This window comes from Thamnophis elegans, chromosome 11 (assembly GCF_009769535.1).
Source record: "Thamnophis elegans isolate rThaEle1 chromosome 11, rThaEle1.pri, whole genome shotgun sequence".
Lineage (NCBI taxonomy): Eukaryota > Metazoa > Chordata > Lepidosauria > Squamata > Colubridae > Thamnophis > Thamnophis elegans.
The window spans coordinates 33793132-33814219 of NC_045551.1; the positions used below are offsets into that span (position 1 = coordinate 33793132).

The following is a 21088-nucleotide window of genomic DNA, read 5'->3' on the forward strand; positions in this document are numbered from 1 at the left end:
CAAAAAAAAAAAAAAGGATGTTTGGATTGTTTTAAGATTTGTATAAGATTTTTGCCCTCAAGGCACTTGCTATATCAGAAAGTGTCTACTTAATCTAATTTAATTTGAACCAAGAAACCACTATCTCAGCTTCAGAACAGGATGATATTTTATTCTAACTTTCAATTATAATTTAAGATTCTGGATCTGTAGTTGGTAAATTTCTCAGCGGAGAAGATAGGAATATCTGGTGAATTACGAGTTTTGTAACATATCAAGATCCAGGAGGTGGCAGCCCCTAACTAACTTTGGTGGCTAAGCAGTCAGCTGTGATAAGTACTTGACTGTGAGACCATTTGCAAATTCCAGAGCTCTTGGATAGACTGGGATGTCAAATGCCCTGGATGAAAGCATCAGTTCTGTAATGCTGCCAAGACAACTGCAAGGATGTTTGCAGGAGATGTGCTTAGTTTGAGGGCATCTTTATCTTTAGCTCAGTAAGGCACATCATGAAAAAAGGAAAACAAATTCAGGCTATATGCTGAAATATAAAGTCTACACCAGTGCAGCCAAACTGATCTGTAGTATTTACAAATGAAACGGGGAAATATAGATAGAAGTGGTCACAGGAAATAAATGCAATGAGAAACAGGACTATAAAAACATGACCTTGTATTATATATGGTTTGGGCACAAAGATCAGAGTAAATCTTTGAAGCCTAAACACCTCTAATTTAATCAGTAATCATTTTATCCTTTGTGTGTGAGAGAGAGAAAGAGAGAGAGAGACAGTGTTTTGACTCCTAGCAACTGTGTGGACAAATTCCTGCAGTTTTCTTGGCATGTATTTTTTCAAAAGTGGTTTGCCATTGCCTCTTTCCTAGAGCTGCAAGAAATTCTCCCATGTATATTGTACTGAAGACATGTCTGGCATTATTAAATCAAGGCACATTGATATCAGGAGAAGCTTGCAGATATATCCAGTGATGGTATCTAATGCTGTGGTTGCATTCACAAATGGCTAAGCAGTTTAGCAGAGGTTTTCATGAATGAAGGGTGATTATTGCAAATTCCCCTTCCTCTTGCAAGTTTTCCGAAAAGCAAGATATTTTTGCAACCTTTCAAGGGGAGGAGGGAAAGGAATACACTATTGCTTATGGCAGGATCCCCAACCCCCAGGCCATGGCCCACTACTGGACCTTGAGCCATTTGTAACCAGGCCACGGAAGTGGTATGAGCAGCGGGTAAGTGCATACCTACATACCTGATTTGCGTAAGCAGCAGCTACATGTGCCCATCATTTTTGCAAATGGACTTGTGCACGTGCACTTGCTCACTGCTCACACGGAACCATTCCCTCCCCCTTCCCCCCACCGGGATTCAAAGCTGGAAAGGGTGGGGAACTCTGGTTTATAGAACAAATTGAGGATTTGCAAATAGTGTTGTATCTTCCACTTATTCAAAGAAATCAGTGTTGGATCAAACTGTTTTCTGAAAATCTTAGCCCAGGCCTGGCCTGTAGCATTTTAATTTACAAATGACTCTTTAAGTATTTGATAATGGGGTCTGCTAAACCAATGCAGTGTAACACCCATAAAATACTTTTTAAAAAAAGAACTGGACTATCTCAAATTTTAATTTACCTCAAAAGTATCTGATAATTGATCTTGGATAATTGTTTACATATCCGATTATATTTAAATCAGTGCTAGTAAAATATGCTTATGTTAGGAGGTTTTAAAAATTAGTATTAGTAAAGTTTTCCTAAGAAAGTTTTATTGTACAGATAAATTGGGATAATGTATCAGAAATTCAAGCATTCTTACCATTGCATCTGCTTTATGCTTTTTTCTTTTAGCTTCCTGCATAAAATAATCTAAATTGTGCAATCTAGAATGAAAAGAAATATAAGGAAAAAAACCTGCTTGATATATATATTCCTTGTATGGTATATTAAAACATTTTACTTAATGGTATCTCCAAAACAAAAATGTGCTCAATACTTTATGGATTCCAAATAATAGTAGAAAAATTAGGCAAAAGTAAGGTATCAAACTATGCAGAAACACCATAGACAACATATAATTAAGATGCAAAATATCATCTATTTTTGGTAAAAGTTTTTTTTTAATTTAAATGAGATGTATTCTAAAGTTTCTAAAAGTGAAAAACCTAATTAAGAGCATTGCTACATTGCAATTTAAGATTCGAAGTTAAATATCTTAAAATATTTGCCTGGATTATTACAATATACTCTACACAGGGCTACACATACCAAGAAACGGAAATGATGCATCTTGGTGTAGCTATTGTAACTTCACTGGATGAATTGCACTGGGCTCCCAGTAAGCATTCTGCATTCAACATATTGATTGCCATCTACACAATAAATGTCTTCATAGAATAGGGCTTGGTTATCTGAGGGCTCCATTGTCTACAATTGTGCCTCAAGTTCCTTCATGTTATCTAATGGGACCCAGAAAGCATACAACTGTCTTATGGAATATTAAATCCACTCATGGCCCCAATTCCACTAGCTGCTCTGGAAACCTTTTTTTCTCTTGAGCTTTTTTTCTCTTGGGTCAGGCCATTAGGACAGTGAGCAAAGCAATTACATTATGTTTTGATAAAGAATGTTGACATCATTACAACCCACAGTTATTCAGAATAAAGGTAGTTAAATATTCATGAATGAAATATAAAATAAATGATCAATAAGGCATAAATAATCAACTATAATTCTGTTCCACTCCAGCCACTCTGCTACATGGAACATTATATTACTTACTAAAGCAGAGCAGTGATTATAACATCAACTTAAGTAAAAGGAGAGAGTAGACATCTTTAATAAGCTCAACATAACTTCCTAAAGGATAAAAAATAATTCAGTTGGAGATAAGCTCTGCTGGTGGGTTAGAATACCAATCAACTAAATTTAAGGAAATAATCAAGTTTAACCAAAATATTTTAAAAATATAATTTATACAATCACATAGATTTTCTTGATGTCCAAGACAACCTCTTCTGATCTAATATGTTTATGTATCAAGGATCTGCTAATAATTTATTATTTGATGCATGATGTGCTTTAATGAAACCAGATGAATTAACAAAGGGTAGCTAAATTTGTTGTCCTTGAAGCCAAAGCAGTCCAAAATCTTAGCATTCATATTTTAAAAAGACCCATTGTTCAGTGTATTTACCTAGTTTAAAAATTATAGTTATCAAAGAATTACCAAAGGAAGAGGCAAACATTTTTTCTATAGACCATCTTTACAGACTTCCAACAATGTGGGAGCAAAAAAGGGAATAAAATAAAATTCCTTAAGGAAAACCAAGAGGGCTAAGAGCCTAATCTCAATAATTTAATTGTAGCAAAGATTTCTTATAGAGACAAAGGTGCAGTTTGTAAATTGTTTGACCTGATAAATCTTTGGAAGTTTTATCAGCAAGATCACTGATACCATAAAATATGACATCACTTAAATGATAGAAACCCTATTATAAAATATAAAAACATTATGTATATCACCTGAATTATTGGGATATCATTTCACTACTATCGTTTTAATCTGAGAAATCTAATTTACCAGATTTCTTCTCTAACTCCCAATAGTATTACTTAACATAATCTAAAAGCTATTTACGATCAACTGCAAAAAATATTTAAGTGTCATTTAAATGTTTTTCTCCAGTACTGTTTTCATAATAATTCTCTGCAATGGTTGTAGTGTAAATAAATGTACACACACACAGCACAGGCACATAGGCATAGACTCACATACACAAAGCATTTCTGACAAGCATGGAAGACAATTCTATAGGTACATTTGAAGTCCACATATATCCACTTTTATGATGAGCTGTCATGAGCATTTTATTTTAGGCTGGAAGCAGAGGAAGAGAAAAGAGAAGACGGAAGAAGGGAAAGAAGGAAGGGAAGAAGGAAAGATTTCTACAGAAGAAACATTTAACTTACCCATTATTAACTATAAGTTTTGATTTCCTACAGATTTTGGGCACAGTCAGTATAGATGACCATGATTCTTTTTGGCACTGTGTCCTGTTGCAGAACAGAGTATTTTCTGAACTGATATACATGGCTTTCTGAATAAACAGTAAAATTAACAATCAGGAACTAATCATGAATTCAACCATCAATAATAATTGTAAACAAGTTTAGAAGTATTTTACATTTAGGAACTATTGCCCCATGCAATATTTTTATGGATGCAAACAATTACAGTTCAGAACAACAACAACAACAATAGGCTATACCATTTCAGTATGGATATTTGTATTTATTTATAAACCTTCCAACTGCATGTTGAGAAAATAAATAACCCAATCTATTTGCAGATATCGCTCCTATATATAACTTTTGGCTCAGAGAATTATTTCAGTGGAATCTTATGCTACATACATCTATCAAAAAAGTGTATCTGAATTCAGTAAAACTTTCTTCTAGATAATATGCATAAGATCAGGGGTATGGAGTTAGTACCGGTTCGCTTCATGCACGTGCTCACACATGCACAGTTCACTGTAAATTGTTCTGCGCATGCGTGAAGACCATGAAAAGCTAACAAAAAACATGCCAGCAACGGCAGCGGAGACCGGGGAACCGGTTTGGGGGCATAGCCAGCCTGGGTCGCTGCCGGTTCTGCAACCCAGGCCAAATTACCACTACCAGTTTGCCCGAACCGGTGTGAACTGGTAGAAACCCACCTCTGCATAAGATAACAACTTGAGCATAATCTTATGAATTTTAGGATATAATTCTATGCAAGATTACAAAGACGTTTCAGTTTTATTGAACTCACAGAAGAATAGGATTAATCATAGTGAAATATGTACAGCTTTACAAAATGAGATTTCAATGTAAACATATCCTTGTTTGTATCATAGGTTGGACTACCATTCTTCTATTTCCTAAGTTTGACTATAGATGAAGAGAGTTTAGTTCTAGCAGTTAGAGGCAGGTTCAATATACTGTGTATTTTTCCATATTTAATCAGCCCTCTAAGTTCTAAATTTGAAAAAAAAAAGTAAAGTAATAAGCTAAGCATTTCTAAAGGCACTTTAGAAATAAATGTTTTTTTAAATTTATTTATAATTTTTAAAGTATAAATCCAATATCAGAAGAGAGTGTTTACCAAAAGAGGCAGAGAGAAAGTGATAGTGAGGAAATACATATTACATTGTCTCAGGCAAATTTTTACTCTTCTCCATTCCCCAAATAGTATACAATAATGCCAGCATACAAAGTTGGGATGTCGGTAGAATCAAAGGTTTTCTCACCCAATAATCAAATTCTAAAGGGGGTGGGACCCTAAGAAAGACCATCTAAATCAGGGGTGAAGAATGACCTATGGACCAACTCCCAGAATTCCTGAGATAGCTATAGTTCCCCACCCTGATCTAAATGGAGAGGGTTATAACAATAATAATAATAAGGATATTTAAATACTTTAAATACATTGTGATCAGAACTTACACTGAAATCTCCAGGATATAGATAAGTTCTAATCTCATTCTTGTGCTTTCTACTTGAGGATGTGGAAGACGAAGGGTTGCTGCCATTTGTTTTGCTAGAAGTTAAATCATCATTACAGAATTTATACTTTGATGCATCAGAGAAGGGAGAACTAGGTGACTGAAGCATATTCTCATTTTTATCTATTGGTGTTGCCAAACTACAAATGGAAATTACAATAATGGACAGTCAAAACACTCAGAATGAGGAACACATATTTTTATATACTCTGATCATTATCAGCTTTACCATAACTTCATGATGAACTTGGTTAATTAATCTTTTTTTCTGGAAAGAGGTTTTAACATGAGTACCAAGAGTTGTTGGACAAATTCGACCACATTTCTCATCTTTCCTTTTACAGCAAGCTTCAAATTTATGGTTAATGTATACTAAAAATACTTATATAGAAATGAAGACTTGCTTTAAAGGTTGGTTGGAAAATAAAATGTGGCTTTTAAAAATAAATGTAAGCTGTGCAGCACTGTTTTACAGTTATAAGTGACTGTTTATAGAATCACATGGACTACAACAGAGAATATGTGTTTACAGGGAGCTGGAATTTCTCTGCATTTGGTAAACTTTAAACTTATTATTAAGTTTAAAGAGCAAAATTCAATGTATAAAGTAATATAACTTAACAACTTTAGAAGTCGTGGTGGCATAGAGGTTAGAATGCAGTATTGCAGGCTAATTCTGCTGACTGTCAGCAATTCAATTCTCACCAGCTCAGGGCTCTAGCCTTCTGAGGTTGGTAAAATGAGAACCAGATTGTTGGAGACAATATGCTGACTCTGTAAACTACTTAGAGAGGGCTGAAAAGCCCAATGAAACTGTATATCTCTAAGTGCTATTGTTATTAATACAAAACCCATGGAGCCAGAAATATACAGTATAATAACCTAGTTAATGAGGACAACAAAGAAAATAAACCAAATCTTCTAATAGAGGTCTGAACTGCAAAAAACTGGATGTCCATGAGCTAGAAACAAAGAGATCTTTGTGTATCTCTTTGCTAAATGTGGACTTTTCTAGCCCAGATCTGATAGTCCAAGTTCTAATTATTACAAGCATCTCAAGCCAATCCACAGCCCCTGAGCCCAAATAATCTTCTCAATACACTCCTGTTACAAATTATCTGCTTGTATCTTTTTCTCCCCCTTAGAAGGCCTATTTCTAGAGCCATCAAGCATTACAGACTCCTTTCCTACATAGTCCAAAGGAACTGATGCTCTGGCTCTTGCACAGATGATATCTCAAAGACAATATTATTATTAAGTTTAAAGAGCAAAATTCAATGTATAAACTAATATAGGGATACAATGGAAAGAAGGGTGGAGCTTGCAAGGGCACAAAAGTATAGAGAAGTCTAGGGAATAAGATTGGTGTGAACTAAATTTAGTTATATTGTCTTTTCTTTAATTTGTATCATTTATTTCTTTGCTACTTCTTAAACTTATTTTCTGTGCTTTGCTTAATGTTGTTTAGACTGAAAGGAATAGCAAGATGGGTATGTATAAAGTAATGACAAATACCCACCAAACATTATGATTTAATCATAATGTTTAAAATAAAAGTTTGCTTTTATTTATTTTAAATGTTGGATATGGCTTTTTAATGTTTTTTTCAAATTGTTTTAGACAATTTTTCAGAGAGTAAACTTCAAACTACATTACCTTCATCATCATCATATCCACTAAGCATACTTTATCTTTCCCAAGAAAATATTTCTGCCACTATCAAATTTTATTTCTAAGCACTCAAATTACTTTTTTTAACTGTGACCTCTTGCTAGTCCATCAACTGAGTTAGCTAATGCAATTAGGACTGAGGCTATGCAGAAACACAGCTGAGCTAGCTATTCCCTGATGGCTATGATTTCGCATGTAATACTAAACACAATTACTTTATCTCATGCCCATGTTATTTTGTGACCTCCCTTAATTTATACACATCGTTTAAGCTGTAATACACACAGAGGCTCCTAGATACTATCATGTGGTGTCATTATCAATAGGAGTGGGTCTTTGTTGGGCTATGCTTTGGACTATAGACCATGGGGAAAGATACATAAGGAAAGAGACTGAAATCAGACAGTCTGCAATAGATTCTGGTAAATCAACACCATCATTAAAATCTTTGCCTAAATTAACAGTAAGAAGCATTTAAATCAAATCAGTTCATCACTCCAACCTGGACACTCTGGCAGACACCAGTTCCTCGAGGTCTTACATCTTACATCTATTAATTAATTTAGTTTTGTTTTGTTCCAATTCTTCTAAGGTTTTAGCATGAATTGTTGCATAGAACTTCAAACTAACTAAAATTAAGAACTCACCTAATATGAACTGAGAGTCCATTATTCTACCCAGTCAGATAAGGTGGGTGTGCTTTAGGCCCTTCCCATAAATGTTATCATTCAAGCATCCAGAAAGATTCTCTATCGCAGTTGCTCCCTCATGGAACGATGTTCCCCTTGTGATCTGGCAGGACTTTGAGAAGGTCTTAAAGAGCTCAGTTGGAGTAGGGTGGGGTTGGGGCACAGTGGAATCAAATGTGGATGTATGGTGGAGTATTTACATTTGGGGAGTTTTTGTTACAGTTTTATGGTTTTTATGTTTTTATTGTTATTATCTGAACTGCCCAGAATTATGGCGTAAAAGATTGGTGGCCCACAGAAGTATTTTAAATAAACAAATAAATTGATATGACAGAATGTTAGCAGGACCATAGCTATCGAGGAAATCAAAATGAAACGATCAACCTACTTCAGGAAGTGTGATTTTGAAATACAGGAAGTCCATAAAAATACTTCAAAAGGATGGTTTCTTTTTGCCACTTTCACTGGTGAAAATTTACTTAATTAAGAGGAAAAAATCCATTATTTTAGTTTAAAAATACCAATACATTGGGAATGGGACAATTTGCCACAGCCAGGTTATGGCCAACTCACCACAGCCAACTCATCGCAGCCAACTCACATGGCCAACTTGCCGTGGGTCAATTAAAAAGTTCTAAATTTAAAAATTGTTTTAATTTTTGCATTCACATTTCATTCTGTTCCTCCTTTTGCATCCCTCCTTTAATGATTTTATTCCACCATTTCTTTGATATTAGTGTAATTTTTGTTCTGCAACAAGTTGTTCTGTGGCAAGTTGGCCTGCAGCAAGTTGGCCTTTGTGAGTTGGCCATAATGAGTTGATTGTAGTGTGTTGGTCATAGCGAATTGGTCACAGTGAATTGTCATACATTATAGTTTCATTTTAACAAATCAAAGATGATAAAAATGAATTATCTTGGAAATATAAGTCATTTCATAAAATTATAACATTTTAAATATTTTTATTTATTAAATGTATTCCCCCCCCCAATCAAGTTCTGACTATATCCTGTTCCATCCTAAAATTCATGTCAAAGTGGCAATTTTAATTAACCAATTTAACACAATTATTATTCAATGACATCAATATCATTATGCATATTCTGGTTATTCACAGTTTGAAAATGTTGACCAGATTGTGGTATTTCTAGCACAATGTTTCATGTAATCAATGATTCCAGGCATGTTTTGGGATATTTTACACATATGCAAACTGGCAGATGAATGAATACATAAGAATCTTTTCTTAGGCCTTGATATCCATTATCTAATTGTTAACACTGTTTAGTTGGAGCAAAACCATGGATAACAAAAGTGATGAAGAATAAGTATAATGATCAAACTGAGTTATTATAACTAGGTTAGCAGCAGTTGAACAGGAAATTATTTTGACACCTTTTAATTTTGTTGATATTAAATAACAATTTTATATAAAAATTAGGAAGCTAGATAATACATACCTTTTTTTAATGGTTTTGTAATGATTTGGTGAAGAAATAACTTGGGTCGAAGGAAGTAAATTGGAGGAACATTCTTGTTCAGTGTGAATCTTCTTAGTCTCTCTGTTTTTCCTCATTTTCATACTAACAGAAAAAAACACCTCATATGCATGGTATTTTGGTACAAAATTATAGAATCATTGTAGAACTTGTATTTTACAAGTTTGGTAGTTAACATTGAAATTAACTATTATTTTATGTTAAGCGTGTTAACTTAAGTTATTGCTAATTTTCTGATGTATAGCAAACCTTTTAGCTCAATAGTTGAAGCTAACAGGTACATCTGCAGAGAATGATTAAAAAGAGTCAAGATGGCAGTCCTACCTCTTATTTACATGGATTGCACATAAAAAAGCAGTAGAATTTCAATTGCATAGTTATGACTGCTCTCTTGACTTTTTGATAGCCCCTTTGCCCTAGAGTGGTGTCAAACTTAAGACCCGTGGACCGGATCCGGCCTTAGTGGTACTTAGATCTGGTCTGTGGGGCTGCCTTGGAAACAGTGATGGACCGACCCATGGAGCCTCTCCCAACAAAAACCAAGCTTGGGAGGGCCTCTGTTTTTGCTGCAGAGGTTTGCAGGAGGCTGTCACAGCCGAAAATGAAGATTGGGAGCCCATTTTTGCCGGCAGAGCACTTGGGCCACCATAAGAGCCCTGACACGAGTGATGTCAAGCTGGCCACACCCACCCTGGCCCCCCAAGATCAAACACGCTGATGGGGCCCTCAATGAAACTGAGTTTGACACCCCTGCCCTAGAGGCAAACAGTACATGGTTATGGATCTTTCAAGATACAGGTCCCAATCCAGATAATGAAGGAAGTACAAAGAAAAGAAGCTTGTAGGTTCCCTCTTGGTTTAATAAGCCACTTGTGGTCTTTGCATCATGCTAAAAAATTATACTACAATGTAATGCAAATGTACCGTGTTTCCCTGAAAATACGACAGGGTCTTATTTTCTTTTTACTTACAAAATATGGCCTTGGGCTTATTTTAGGGGGGGTATTGTTTTGGGGTTGCCGGGCGGCTGCTCCCCTGCAAACTGGCTCCCGAAGAGCCGGGCACAGCCTCAGGGGCGAAGCAGCCCTGAGGTGATCAAGCTCACGAGCAACCACCTGGCAAAACCCCTTTCCAGCCAGTCAGAGCACCATTCACTGACCTAGGGGGTATCCCTAAGGCACCAAGCCACATGGTGCTGCCTGCTCCCCAGCTCCCACGGCTTGGCACATTAGGGGTACCCCATAGATCAGTGCATGGAGCTCTGCCCGGCTGGAGAAGGGGGTTGTGCAAGTGCCTGTTCTGCCCCCAGCAGGCATGCCTCCTAGCTACAACATGTCCGGGCCCCTCTCCCTGCAGCAGCAGTTGCCACCATCGTGTTCTAAGCATAATGTCTTCTCCAGTTCCAAACTCCAAAACTCGGCTGCCGAGTCTTCCAGCAGTGGCCGCTCTAGGAGTGAGCTCTATGGTTGTGGGCTGGCTGCTGGAAGACTCCCTGTCCGGAAGACTCTCTTACAGAGAGTTCCAGCAGCCAGCCCACAACCATAGAGCGCAGTCCTAGAGCGAGTGCTGCTCGCACAACCCCCTTCCCCAGCCGGGCAGGGAGTATCCCTAATGTGCCAAGCCGCAGGGAGCGGGCAGATCTCCATCTCGGGTTTCAGGCCTGGTTACAGCACCGAAACTGCTTTGGTCGCACTGATCGATGATCTCTGGCGGGCCAGGGATAGAGGACATTCCTCTATCCTAGTGTTTCTTGACCTTCTTGACCTCTCAGCAGCCTTCGATACCATCGACCATGATATCCTTCTGCGGCGGTTACGGGAAGTGGGAGTGGGAGGCACTGTCTTACCGTGGTTCTCCTACCTCTCGGACAAGTCGCAGTCGGTGTTGGTTGGAGGACAGAGATCGACCCCTAGGCCCCTCAAATATGGGGTGCCGCAGGGTTCGGTCCTGTCCCCCCTCCTATTTAATATCTACAAGAAGCCGCTGGGTGAGATATACGCCGGCACGGGATCAAATATCATTAGTATGCGGACGATACTCAATTGTATCTGTCCGCCCCGTGCCAACTCAGCGAAGCAGTGGAAGTGAGTGCCAGTGCCTGGAGGCTGTCAGGGTCTGGATGAGAGAGAACAAACTTGCATTCAATCCAGACAAGACTGAGTGGCTATTGATGTTGCCTGCCAAGGATAGTCCAGACATTCCACCTCTTAGCCTGGGGGGTGAAATTATACACCCCTCAGAGAGGGCCCGCAATTTGGGTGTCCTCCTGGACCCGCAGCTGACGTTAGAACACCATCTGTCAGCTGTGACCAGGGGGCCTTTTGCCCAGGTTTGCCTGGTGCACCAGTTGCGGCCCTATCTGGACCGGGAGGCACTTCGAATGGTCACTCATGCCCTCATCACCCAAGACTGGATTACTGTAACGTGCTCTACATGGGGCTGCCCCTGAAGAGTGTTCGAAGACTGCAGTTGGTCCAGAATGCAGCTGCGTGAGCGATACTGAGTGTACCTAGATACACCCATGTTACACCCATCCTCTGCGAGCTGAACTGACTCCCTATTGGTCTCCGAATGCGCTTCAAGGTGCTAGTCGTTACTTTTAAAGCCCTACATGGTTTAGGACTTGGCTACCTGAGAGACCGCCTCCTGCCACATACCTCCCAACGACCAACAAGATCTCACATGTTGGGCCTCCTCTGGGTGCCGTCGACCGGACAATGCCGGCTGGCGCTCCCCCCCCCCGGGGGAGGGCCTTCTCTGTAGCTGCGCCAGCCCTGTGGAACGATCTACCCGTAGAGATCCGGACCCTTCCCACTCTCCTGGCCTTCCGTAAAGCCACTAAGACCTGGCTGTTCCGGCAGGCCTGGGGCTGTTGATCAATGTCCAGCCCCACTTAGACTGAATGGATGTTGTGTAATTTTAACAATTGTATTTTTTATTTTTAAATTTTTAAATGCTTTTTTATCTGTCTGTAAGCCGCCCAGAATCCCAAGGGAGTGGGCGGCATACAAATTTTTATTAAATTGAAATTGAAATGTGGTTTGGCACCTTAGGGATACCCCCTAGGTCAGTGAATGGTGCTCTGCCCTGCTGGAGAGGGGGTTTGCCGGGCGGTTGCTCATGAGCGTGGTCACCTCATGGCTGCTTTGGCCCTGAGGCTGTGCCCAGTTCTTCGGGAGCCAGTTCGCAAGGGAGCAGCCGCCCGATAACTCCCCCCTCCAGCCAGGCAAAACACCACTACCTAACTTAGTGGTATCCCGAAGGCGCCAAGCAATGTGAGCGCCTTCCCCCCCCCCCAGCTCCTGCAGCTTGGCGCCTTCAGGGTACCACTATGTCAGTGAGCAGTGTTCTGCCTGGCTGGAGGGGGGGGCTTATCCAGGAGGTTTATTTTTGGGGGTGGGCTTATATTTTTGCCCACGCGAAAAATGTGGTAAGGCTTTAGTTTCAGGACAGGTTGTATTTTCGGGGAAACACGGTAGCATGTATTGCAAGATCTATTCCAGAGAAGTAGTACCTTAATGGAAGTGGATTGTGAAGGTTTTTTTTTTTTTACTCCATTAAGATTCTATATAAGGTCCATTCAAACTTTGTGGTTTAGGGAGGTATCATGTACACAAGCTTATAAACATATTATTGCAATTCTATCCCTGGTCCACAATTCCAGCAAGGAGAGACTTGCCTACACATCCCAGTGTATCACCTCACTTTTTCCTCAGGGGAACAAAGAAATAGCTGGTGTCATTATTCATATTAATATGCCCTACCATTAGCTGCTGTTGTCTGCAGCTGGGTGCAGAAGGCATTGGAGCAACAGATGCTATCAAATGACACAGCCAGACGGCCATGCACTGGTCCTTAAGCCAGCAGAAAAGGATGCCAACATAAAAACTGTTGCCAAGACCTCTTCTGCTTTAGTATCAAAGCTGAGAATGATGCTGTCTTTACAGTTTTAACATAGGACAACTTAAGGATAGTGATGGATGGATTTCCTTGGCTTCATTTCTCCTGCTAACAAGTGTCACCTGCTGGCAGGAAAAATTATCACCAATTGCTCTCCTGAACATGAGGAGCAGAAGGGGCTTGGAGAAGAAGTGACTTGTGACAGATGGTTAGATTTAGGGGCTTAACCATCTGTCAAAACCTGGTATTTTCATGGAGCACAGAAAGCACTTTACTGTGTTTGTCTGGCATCAACATTTTATTTTCAAGCTACTAATCATGCAGATGAAATTTTTATTTGACTGAATGAAATTTAATCAGCAGAGCAAAACTGGGACCCCCACTTTATTAAGATATTTTCTCTTAAAGTACTGGGTCAATTTCACAAACTTTAGATGGGTCACTGTTTCTCACAAGCCTTAGCTAATTTACAACACTCTGTGACTTTTATACTCTAGCAGTTCTTCTAGGTTGGTGTTTTATAATGCTGTAGGCTCGATTTATGCCAATCTGAAATGTAACATTCATTTACTGTCAATATTTCTTGTTCACTAGAATCATAGTTACAATAAAGACTTTCATTTTAAACAATCAATATTGTGCTCCCCTTTCATAATGGCTGCTTTTTGGTAAGAATTTCTTTTTTCTCTTACCAATGATATGCTGATTTCACTTTTAAAGCTAGGTATTTGGCAGTGCTGCGTTTTGGTTTTGAATGGGATTACTTAAGAATGACCCAAAAGAACTTTTGCACTGATTGTGGACCCAGTGGGCGGGGGGGGGGGGGGGGGGCTGTCTTGAAAATTCCAATTCCCTATGGAAGCGATCAAAAAGTCATTGGGCGTATCCATTTTCCTGTCAACCAGTTCAATTTTCTAAACATGCCAGAATTTTAACTTTCATTTTTGATTTCATTGTTTTATTTTGCTTATTGTTTTAAAAGTTGATTAAGGCTGAACTCTAATTGATTTTTCTCTCTGTTTCTTTTGTTATTCTGGATAACCTCTGTCTCTTCCACATGGAAAGTATGGTAACTTTCGGTGGTGAGGAGTTCTTAGACTCTCACTATTGGATTCTATATTTTTTGAATTTCTAAAACACTTGGAGTTTATTTCCATTTGACTCTTCTTATAATTCTGGATTAAAATATAGAGGCATACATACTTTTCTTGTTCTTTGTTCCCTGGCTAAATTTCACAGATTAAAGTGGCTGAACAGTCTCTGAAACCTAAGAAAGATGGTGGGGAAATGTGCAGCTCCTAGCTAGATTCCCCTCTTGAAAGCTTGATCAATCTTTAATGATTCTTTAAAAAATGTTAAAATCTGAAGCTTTATCTTTGGATGTGGATGAAGACACACAAAAGGACTTGGCTCTTTGACCCAGGATGATTTCTTTATAACTTTTGCGATGATTTGGCATAGATAAGATACTGGGGTAAATTTTCTACTAGTGGATTGCAATAACAGCCTCTTAACTGAGAGTTTTGAAACTTTAATTTTTTTTCGTTTCACTAAAATTGTTTTTCCTGTTAACTACTTGGTCATCAATATAATATATGAAAACAGGTCAACAAAGTACAAATAGATTTAGAAGTTTAAAATTTTTTGGAGGGCTTGTTTCGCAAGGAGTGGTACTATGTCATAGTAATATATTAATCTGTATTCAACTAGTATATAATGACTTTTTGATGCACTTTTTTAATGCTTTGATTGTTATGTGTTTTGTGTTTTTTTCTTTTTGAGTTTTGTATTTTTATTTTAACTTTGTTTGCAATAAAATAAAAGCATGTAAAAAAATCAATCTCTTTGGATTTTTTCTTAAGAGGCTATGGCCCAGTTTATTGATATATTATGCAGATGAAGATGAACCAGGCTTTCCTTATAACAGCAGTTGTTCTGCTCTATTGTTTTAATATCCACACATACATACACACACACACACAACATATACACACACACCCACACCATATATATACAACACCACACACCCACACACACATGTATGTATGTATGTTGTGTGTGTGTGTGTGTGGTGTGTGTGTGTGTGTATATATATATTATAATATATATATATATATATATAATATATATATATATAGTTTCAATTGTGTGAGTCTGGGACTCAGAGGTGCTCATCGAATCCAATGATTTTCACAAAAAAGATGAACATATGTGTCCCAAATTAATGTTACAGGATCCAATCTGGTTTGGTCACTGCAGCCAGAGGTTTTGTCTTCCGAACTTCCAGACTTGTGCTGGAGCCCATCTTTAGGAACTTCTCTCTGGCCTCATCTAGGCTAGGAAGAAAGTCCCTGTAGATTGGCTCCAGCACGAGTCTGGAAGTTCAGAAGACAAAATTTCTGGACAAGATGACTGGCCCAGATTGGATCCTCCAATGATTTGTTTCAATGGATGTTGTGACAGTGTGATGTAAGCTTCTCCCTGTTTGTACATGCTTGCTTATATTGTGTAAATAAAAAAGAACACTTATTTTGTCATTTTCCCTTCCTGTATGACTTGTCAGGGCTCCAGGTAAATAGAAATCTTTTCAGTTCTCCATGTGGAGAGAAGACAAGTGAAGCTGGAATAATTATACAACAATGGGCAACAATATGTAAAGAGAATTCAGAATTGGACCAAGTGGATTCCTATTACTGGTTTAAATCAGCCTGAATCAATGCAACAGTTGGAATTACCCTCTTCTACTTTTCATACATAAACACCATCATTCCCAAAACAATGAGAACAGATTGTAAAGGAACAGTGGTAAAATAATGTTTTTTACCTGAAAAGATACTAGCATCTCTGTCTAAAAGCAGAAGATGCTTATCATTTACAGCAAGTTCTTTCAGTGCATACAAAAATCTTTCCTCATTTAATCTCAAACTTCTTTTGAATGTTATAGATGAATAATTTATTTCCTTTATTTTATCACTTTTCATAAATGTATTTTTATCTTATTTTACTTTATTGGTATATCCTTGTAATTTAATATTTTTATGATAAGCCATTCTGAAATATGATATCATAGAACAGAGTATAGAAATTTATTACATAAATAAAAATACATGTTAAAAAAACAGTAATGCTAGGGTAAATAAAAATATAATCATGTTCCCAGTGATTACAATGAAGAAATGACATGTTTCTCAAACTAGTTGCATGTTACGTATATTGTCAGCTCTTAAAAACTATTTATGAGACAAGAACTCTACCTCAAAGGAATAGGACAATAGCCATATTCTAAGCAGAAAAATTGCAAATTTTATCTCAAGCATCACATCTTTTTATAAGGTGTTCAAGCTTCTATAGTTGATCTTTTGGCTTTTAGGAAATGTAAACCTTAACCAATACAAAAAGCTATCAGGATTGAAAAAATGGACATTTAAGATTATGTAGACTTAACCCAAATTTCAAAGCATACCTGATCTTTAACTGTGAATTCAGTTGAAGTAGTGGCATCTGCAGGAATGCCAAAAACTGAAGAAGGCAAGCATGGTCACAATCAAAGCCTTGTATATGCACTGTGTCATTTGCATATACATAACAAAAAGGGCAGGGCTTCAGTTGTGATGCTGCACTTCCATGTTGAAGATTATGAACCCCTCTTAATCCCCATGAATTGAGATAATGCAAGAAAAAAATTGTATCTCTGCCCCGAAATATCTCAAGATACTCATGTATATCCAATAGGTGCTATCATGAATTTCCTTTTCAATACCAACATATAAAACCCACCTTTCGTTTTCTTCTGGATTTAGGAATCACTTTTTCTGCTGGCAGGTCAGCAGCAATGTTATATTGCATTAGAATGGCTTCTTTAACTCCTGTGTTCATGATCAGTGGCTCCTCAGGTAATTGCCGTGGGATTCTGGAGAGCAGAGTCAAATCAATTTTGACCCAAAGTGCTTTGACATCATCAGTATCTTTTAGAGGAGACAAAAGCTCATTCCTGCCAAAAGGAACCAGTGTGTAGAACTGTTCTTCCAGCTCTTTCGCTATATCATTGCTAGTTCTGGTGTTGATGGAACCAAAGGCACCACAATTATTGGGTTTTTTGTGACCATTATTATTGCTTGAATTCTTTTGTTTCTGGTCACTTCCAGCTGATGCTGAGGCTACGGTCTGTAGTTTGTGTGAAGGACATTCCTCTTGTTCGGACTGGGACTCTGTGTCAGATGAAGTTGAAGATGAAGATTCTGTCTCAATAAATTCCTTGGACTTCGGTGCTGTTTTCCCTGAACCTCTTGTGCGTCTCTTTTCCACGGCAGTCACAGATTGTGGTTTTTTTGTTGTTCAATGTTGCTGCTGCAAGGCCTAGTCTTGGGCTGATTACAAATGTTATTATTTGCTAAATGAATTTGGTTCAAATCAAGATTGTCAGCTGCATGGTTGTTTAAGTTATCACCAGCCAGGCTACTCTCTGTCCTCCTTGGCTGTTTTTTAGATACTGATTTTGAGGCAGCAGAAAGAAGCGTTTTTTGCTTTCCTCCCTTGTGTCCTGGGGGTAAGTTAGCTGTCCTAGATCTCAGTTCTCTTTACTAAGATTCTTAATAGCTTTTTCCTGGAAACTGGCTTGTCCAACAGGAGATACATTTTTATTGTCTTGCCTTTCTTCTTTTAGTTTGCTGTAATACTGAAAGACCTCCAATCCATTTTGGTTCAAAGCAGAAGCTTTATGAGGATTAACCTTATTTAACCATTTATCCAATTGCCACTTGTTAGGAGACGGCTGTTCAGGCTAGAAAATAAAGTTTAATACACAATATGTACACTTTTCTTTCTTGCCTTCAAATCAGTGTTTACTCCTAGTGAATATCTGCACAAGTTCCTGTCGTTTTCTTGGCAATATTTCAGAAGTGCTTTGTCATTGTCTTCTTTCTAGAGCCCATTGGCACCCAGTTGGCTTGTGCCTAAGACAGGACTAGAACTCACAGTCTCCCAAGTTCTAGCTTCATGCCTTAACCACTACCCCAAACCAGATCTCAATATATTATAAAACTTTACTCATAAAAGTTTTAGGGAGCCCCTTATACTGTTAAGAACTGCAGATTTGGTATATGGCCAGCATATAAAACTTTGCTATTTTGAAATTTTGATTACTATCAGATGAAAAAACAATTAAACTTTCCAAGAATATAAACTATTAGGTTTTCTATATAGCTAAACTTATATATTGTCTCTCTGTCAATCAGTAGCTTCAGTTCTGCAAGGATTAGATACAGGTAGTCCTCAACTTAATAACTACAATTGAGCTCAGAATTCATCTTGTTACGTGAGACATTTGTTAAGTGAGATTTGCATCATTTTGCGACTTATCTTGCCACAGTTGTTAAGTGAATCACTGCAGTTGTTAAATTAGTAATATGGTTGTTAAGTGAATCTAGCTTCTCCACTGACTTTGCTTGTTAGGAAGTCGAAAAAGGGGCTCACCTGACACCCCCCCCCAGATGCTGCAAACATAAATATGAATCTGAATTGCTTTTGTCTGTTTTATTTGAGCAGCTTATTGTTACTTTACTTTTTTTTTATTTCTGTAACCTAACTTTAAATCAGAAGGCAGCTGTAAAAGCCATAATAAGATGTTTAAAATCTTCAAGTGTGTTATAAAAATGCAATGTAAGTGTGTCCAGAATCCATTTCTAGCATGCTACATTTAAATGCTTTAATCTTTCGCTATTTTGTTGCCATATTGCAGCTGCACAACAGCTCATCCTGTTTATTTTTTTAATGTTTAATTTTTTTGAGCTTTGGGAACTATGGAAATCGGGCTTCCCATAGGCAGTGTCAGAGTCTGCAGTTACACTGCCTTTGTCTAGATCTAGAACAAGGGTGACAAACTCAATTTCATTGAGGGACACATCAAGGTTGTGTTTGAGGGAGAGGTCGAGTGGGTGTGGCATGGTCAGGGTAGGCATAGCCAGCTTGACATCTTGCAGTCAGCACGCAATCCTCCCGGGCTCCATTTTCATTGGCAGAGGGGCCGTCGCAGCCAAAGATGGAGCCTGGGAGGGCTGCTCACCGGCTGCAAGACGTCAAGCTGGCTATGCCCACCCTGACCATGCCACACCCACTCCCCCCGCAAACATAATTTTGATGTGGCCCTCAATGAAATCAGGTTTGACACCCCTGTTCTAAATCTAGACATACACAATATAACTGCAGATTCTGACATTGCCAATGGGAAGCCTGATTTCCATAGTTCCTGAAGCTTAAAAAAATAAACAGGATGAGCTGTCATGCAGCTGCAATATGGCAATAGAATAGCAACAGATTAAAGCATTTAAATGTAGCGTGCTAGAAATGGATTCTGGACACACTTGCAATGCATTTTTATAACACACTTGAAGGTTTTAAACATCTAATTATGGCTTTTACAGCTGCCTTCTGATTTAAAGTTAGGTTGCAGAAATAAATAACAAGTAAAGATAATAAGCAGCTCAAATAAAACAGACAAAAACAGTTCAGGTTGAACCAATAATCATTATGGGCTTATTTTTATTTTGACTAAATCTGGATTCTTATCTAAGAGTTTAAAATGTTTACTATATTAAAAATATTTTTGAAAACCTTAAATTTCATCCTCAGGAATATTTGTTTGAAGAGTGTTTTCTAAACAATACAGATGAATAAATAACATCCGCAGAGCAAAATACATAGCTACACTGAAATGATTCAGATTTGTTGCTGAAATCTTCTGTAGGTAGGAGAGGAATTATCCAATGATTTCCCAATACTAATGAAAGGCATTATTCAATACTCTACCTCATCCTGTCTGCTGATTAAAGGAGGAAACTATAATTAGTTTTATTTGAGGCACTGATATGTCTGTAAGTCTCTTTGTAATGCCTGAATCTTCTGGTGGCAGTAGCTTTATGTACCTGCTCACATCTGAGATTGTGTTACTGATGATCATTCAGCATGCAGTTAACTTTCAGTCAGCCACATTAATGATGCTTACTTGCTCAAAGTCCCTGACAGATTCGCATACATTTACATATGCATACCTCTGTGTGTTTGTGTGTGTGTTTGTGTGTGTGTGTGTGTGTGTGTGTGTGTGTGTGTATTTATGTAAATGTATGTGAATCTGTCAGGCACTTTGAGCAAGTAAGCATCACATATGTACATACATGCATGCATGCATGCATACATACATATTATATTTTTTGGAGTATAAGGCGCACCAGAGTATAAGACGGACCTTAGTTTTTGGGAACGAAAATAGGGGGGGAAATTCTGCCTACTAGGTATTCATCTGACTAGCATCCTTAGTCAGCTAAAGTCAGCTTCAGCACATAGGTTTGCTGGTTTTGAGCACGCACACATGTGCTTTTTATCCCCTGATTGAGGGGAAAAACAGCTTCTAAAACATAGCTGATTGTTGGAGAGTGAAGCAATGAGAAAAGCAGGCAAAGCACAGAAGATGCTTCACTCGTTAGCGCCTCATTAAGGCTGAAAAAAAGCTTTGAAAAAGTTACATTCGGAGTATAAGACGCACCCAAATTTTCAGCCTCTTTTGGGGGGGAGTGCATCTTATACTCTTATACCTTATAAATATGGTACATAGCACTTAGCAATAGCACTTAGACTTATATATTTTACAGTGCTTTAAAGCCCTCTCTAAATGGTTTACAGAGTCAGAGTATTGACCCCAAAAATCTGGGTCAGCATTTTACCAACCTCAGAAGGATGGAAGGCTGAGTCAACTTTGAACCTGGTGACATTTGAACTGCCAAATTGCAGTCAGCCGGCAGT

General features: G+C 38.2%; 1 protein-coding gene across 1 annotated transcript in view; it reads right to left on the minus strand.

The window, feature by feature from the left end:
* The window catches only part of LOC116514614 (AF4/FMR2 family member 3-like), a gene marked incomplete at its 5' end in the record, with an annotated part of 37578 nt that extends 20024 nt beyond the window's left edge, over window positions 1-17554 (minus strand). Inside the window, 6 exons of the mRNA XM_032226231.1 lie at window positions 1806-1869; window positions 3959-4086; window positions 5477-5675; window positions 9356-9478; window positions 16758-16813; window positions 17072-17554. Coding sequence (XP_032082122.1) covers window positions 1806-1869; window positions 3959-4086; window positions 5477-5675; window positions 9356-9478; window positions 16758-16813; window positions 17072-17554 — 1053 coding nt within the window. The remainder of the gene's footprint in view (window positions 1-1805; window positions 1870-3958; window positions 4087-5476; window positions 5676-9355; window positions 9479-16757; window positions 16814-17071) is intronic.
* Window positions 17555-21088: the final 3534 nt, after the last annotated feature.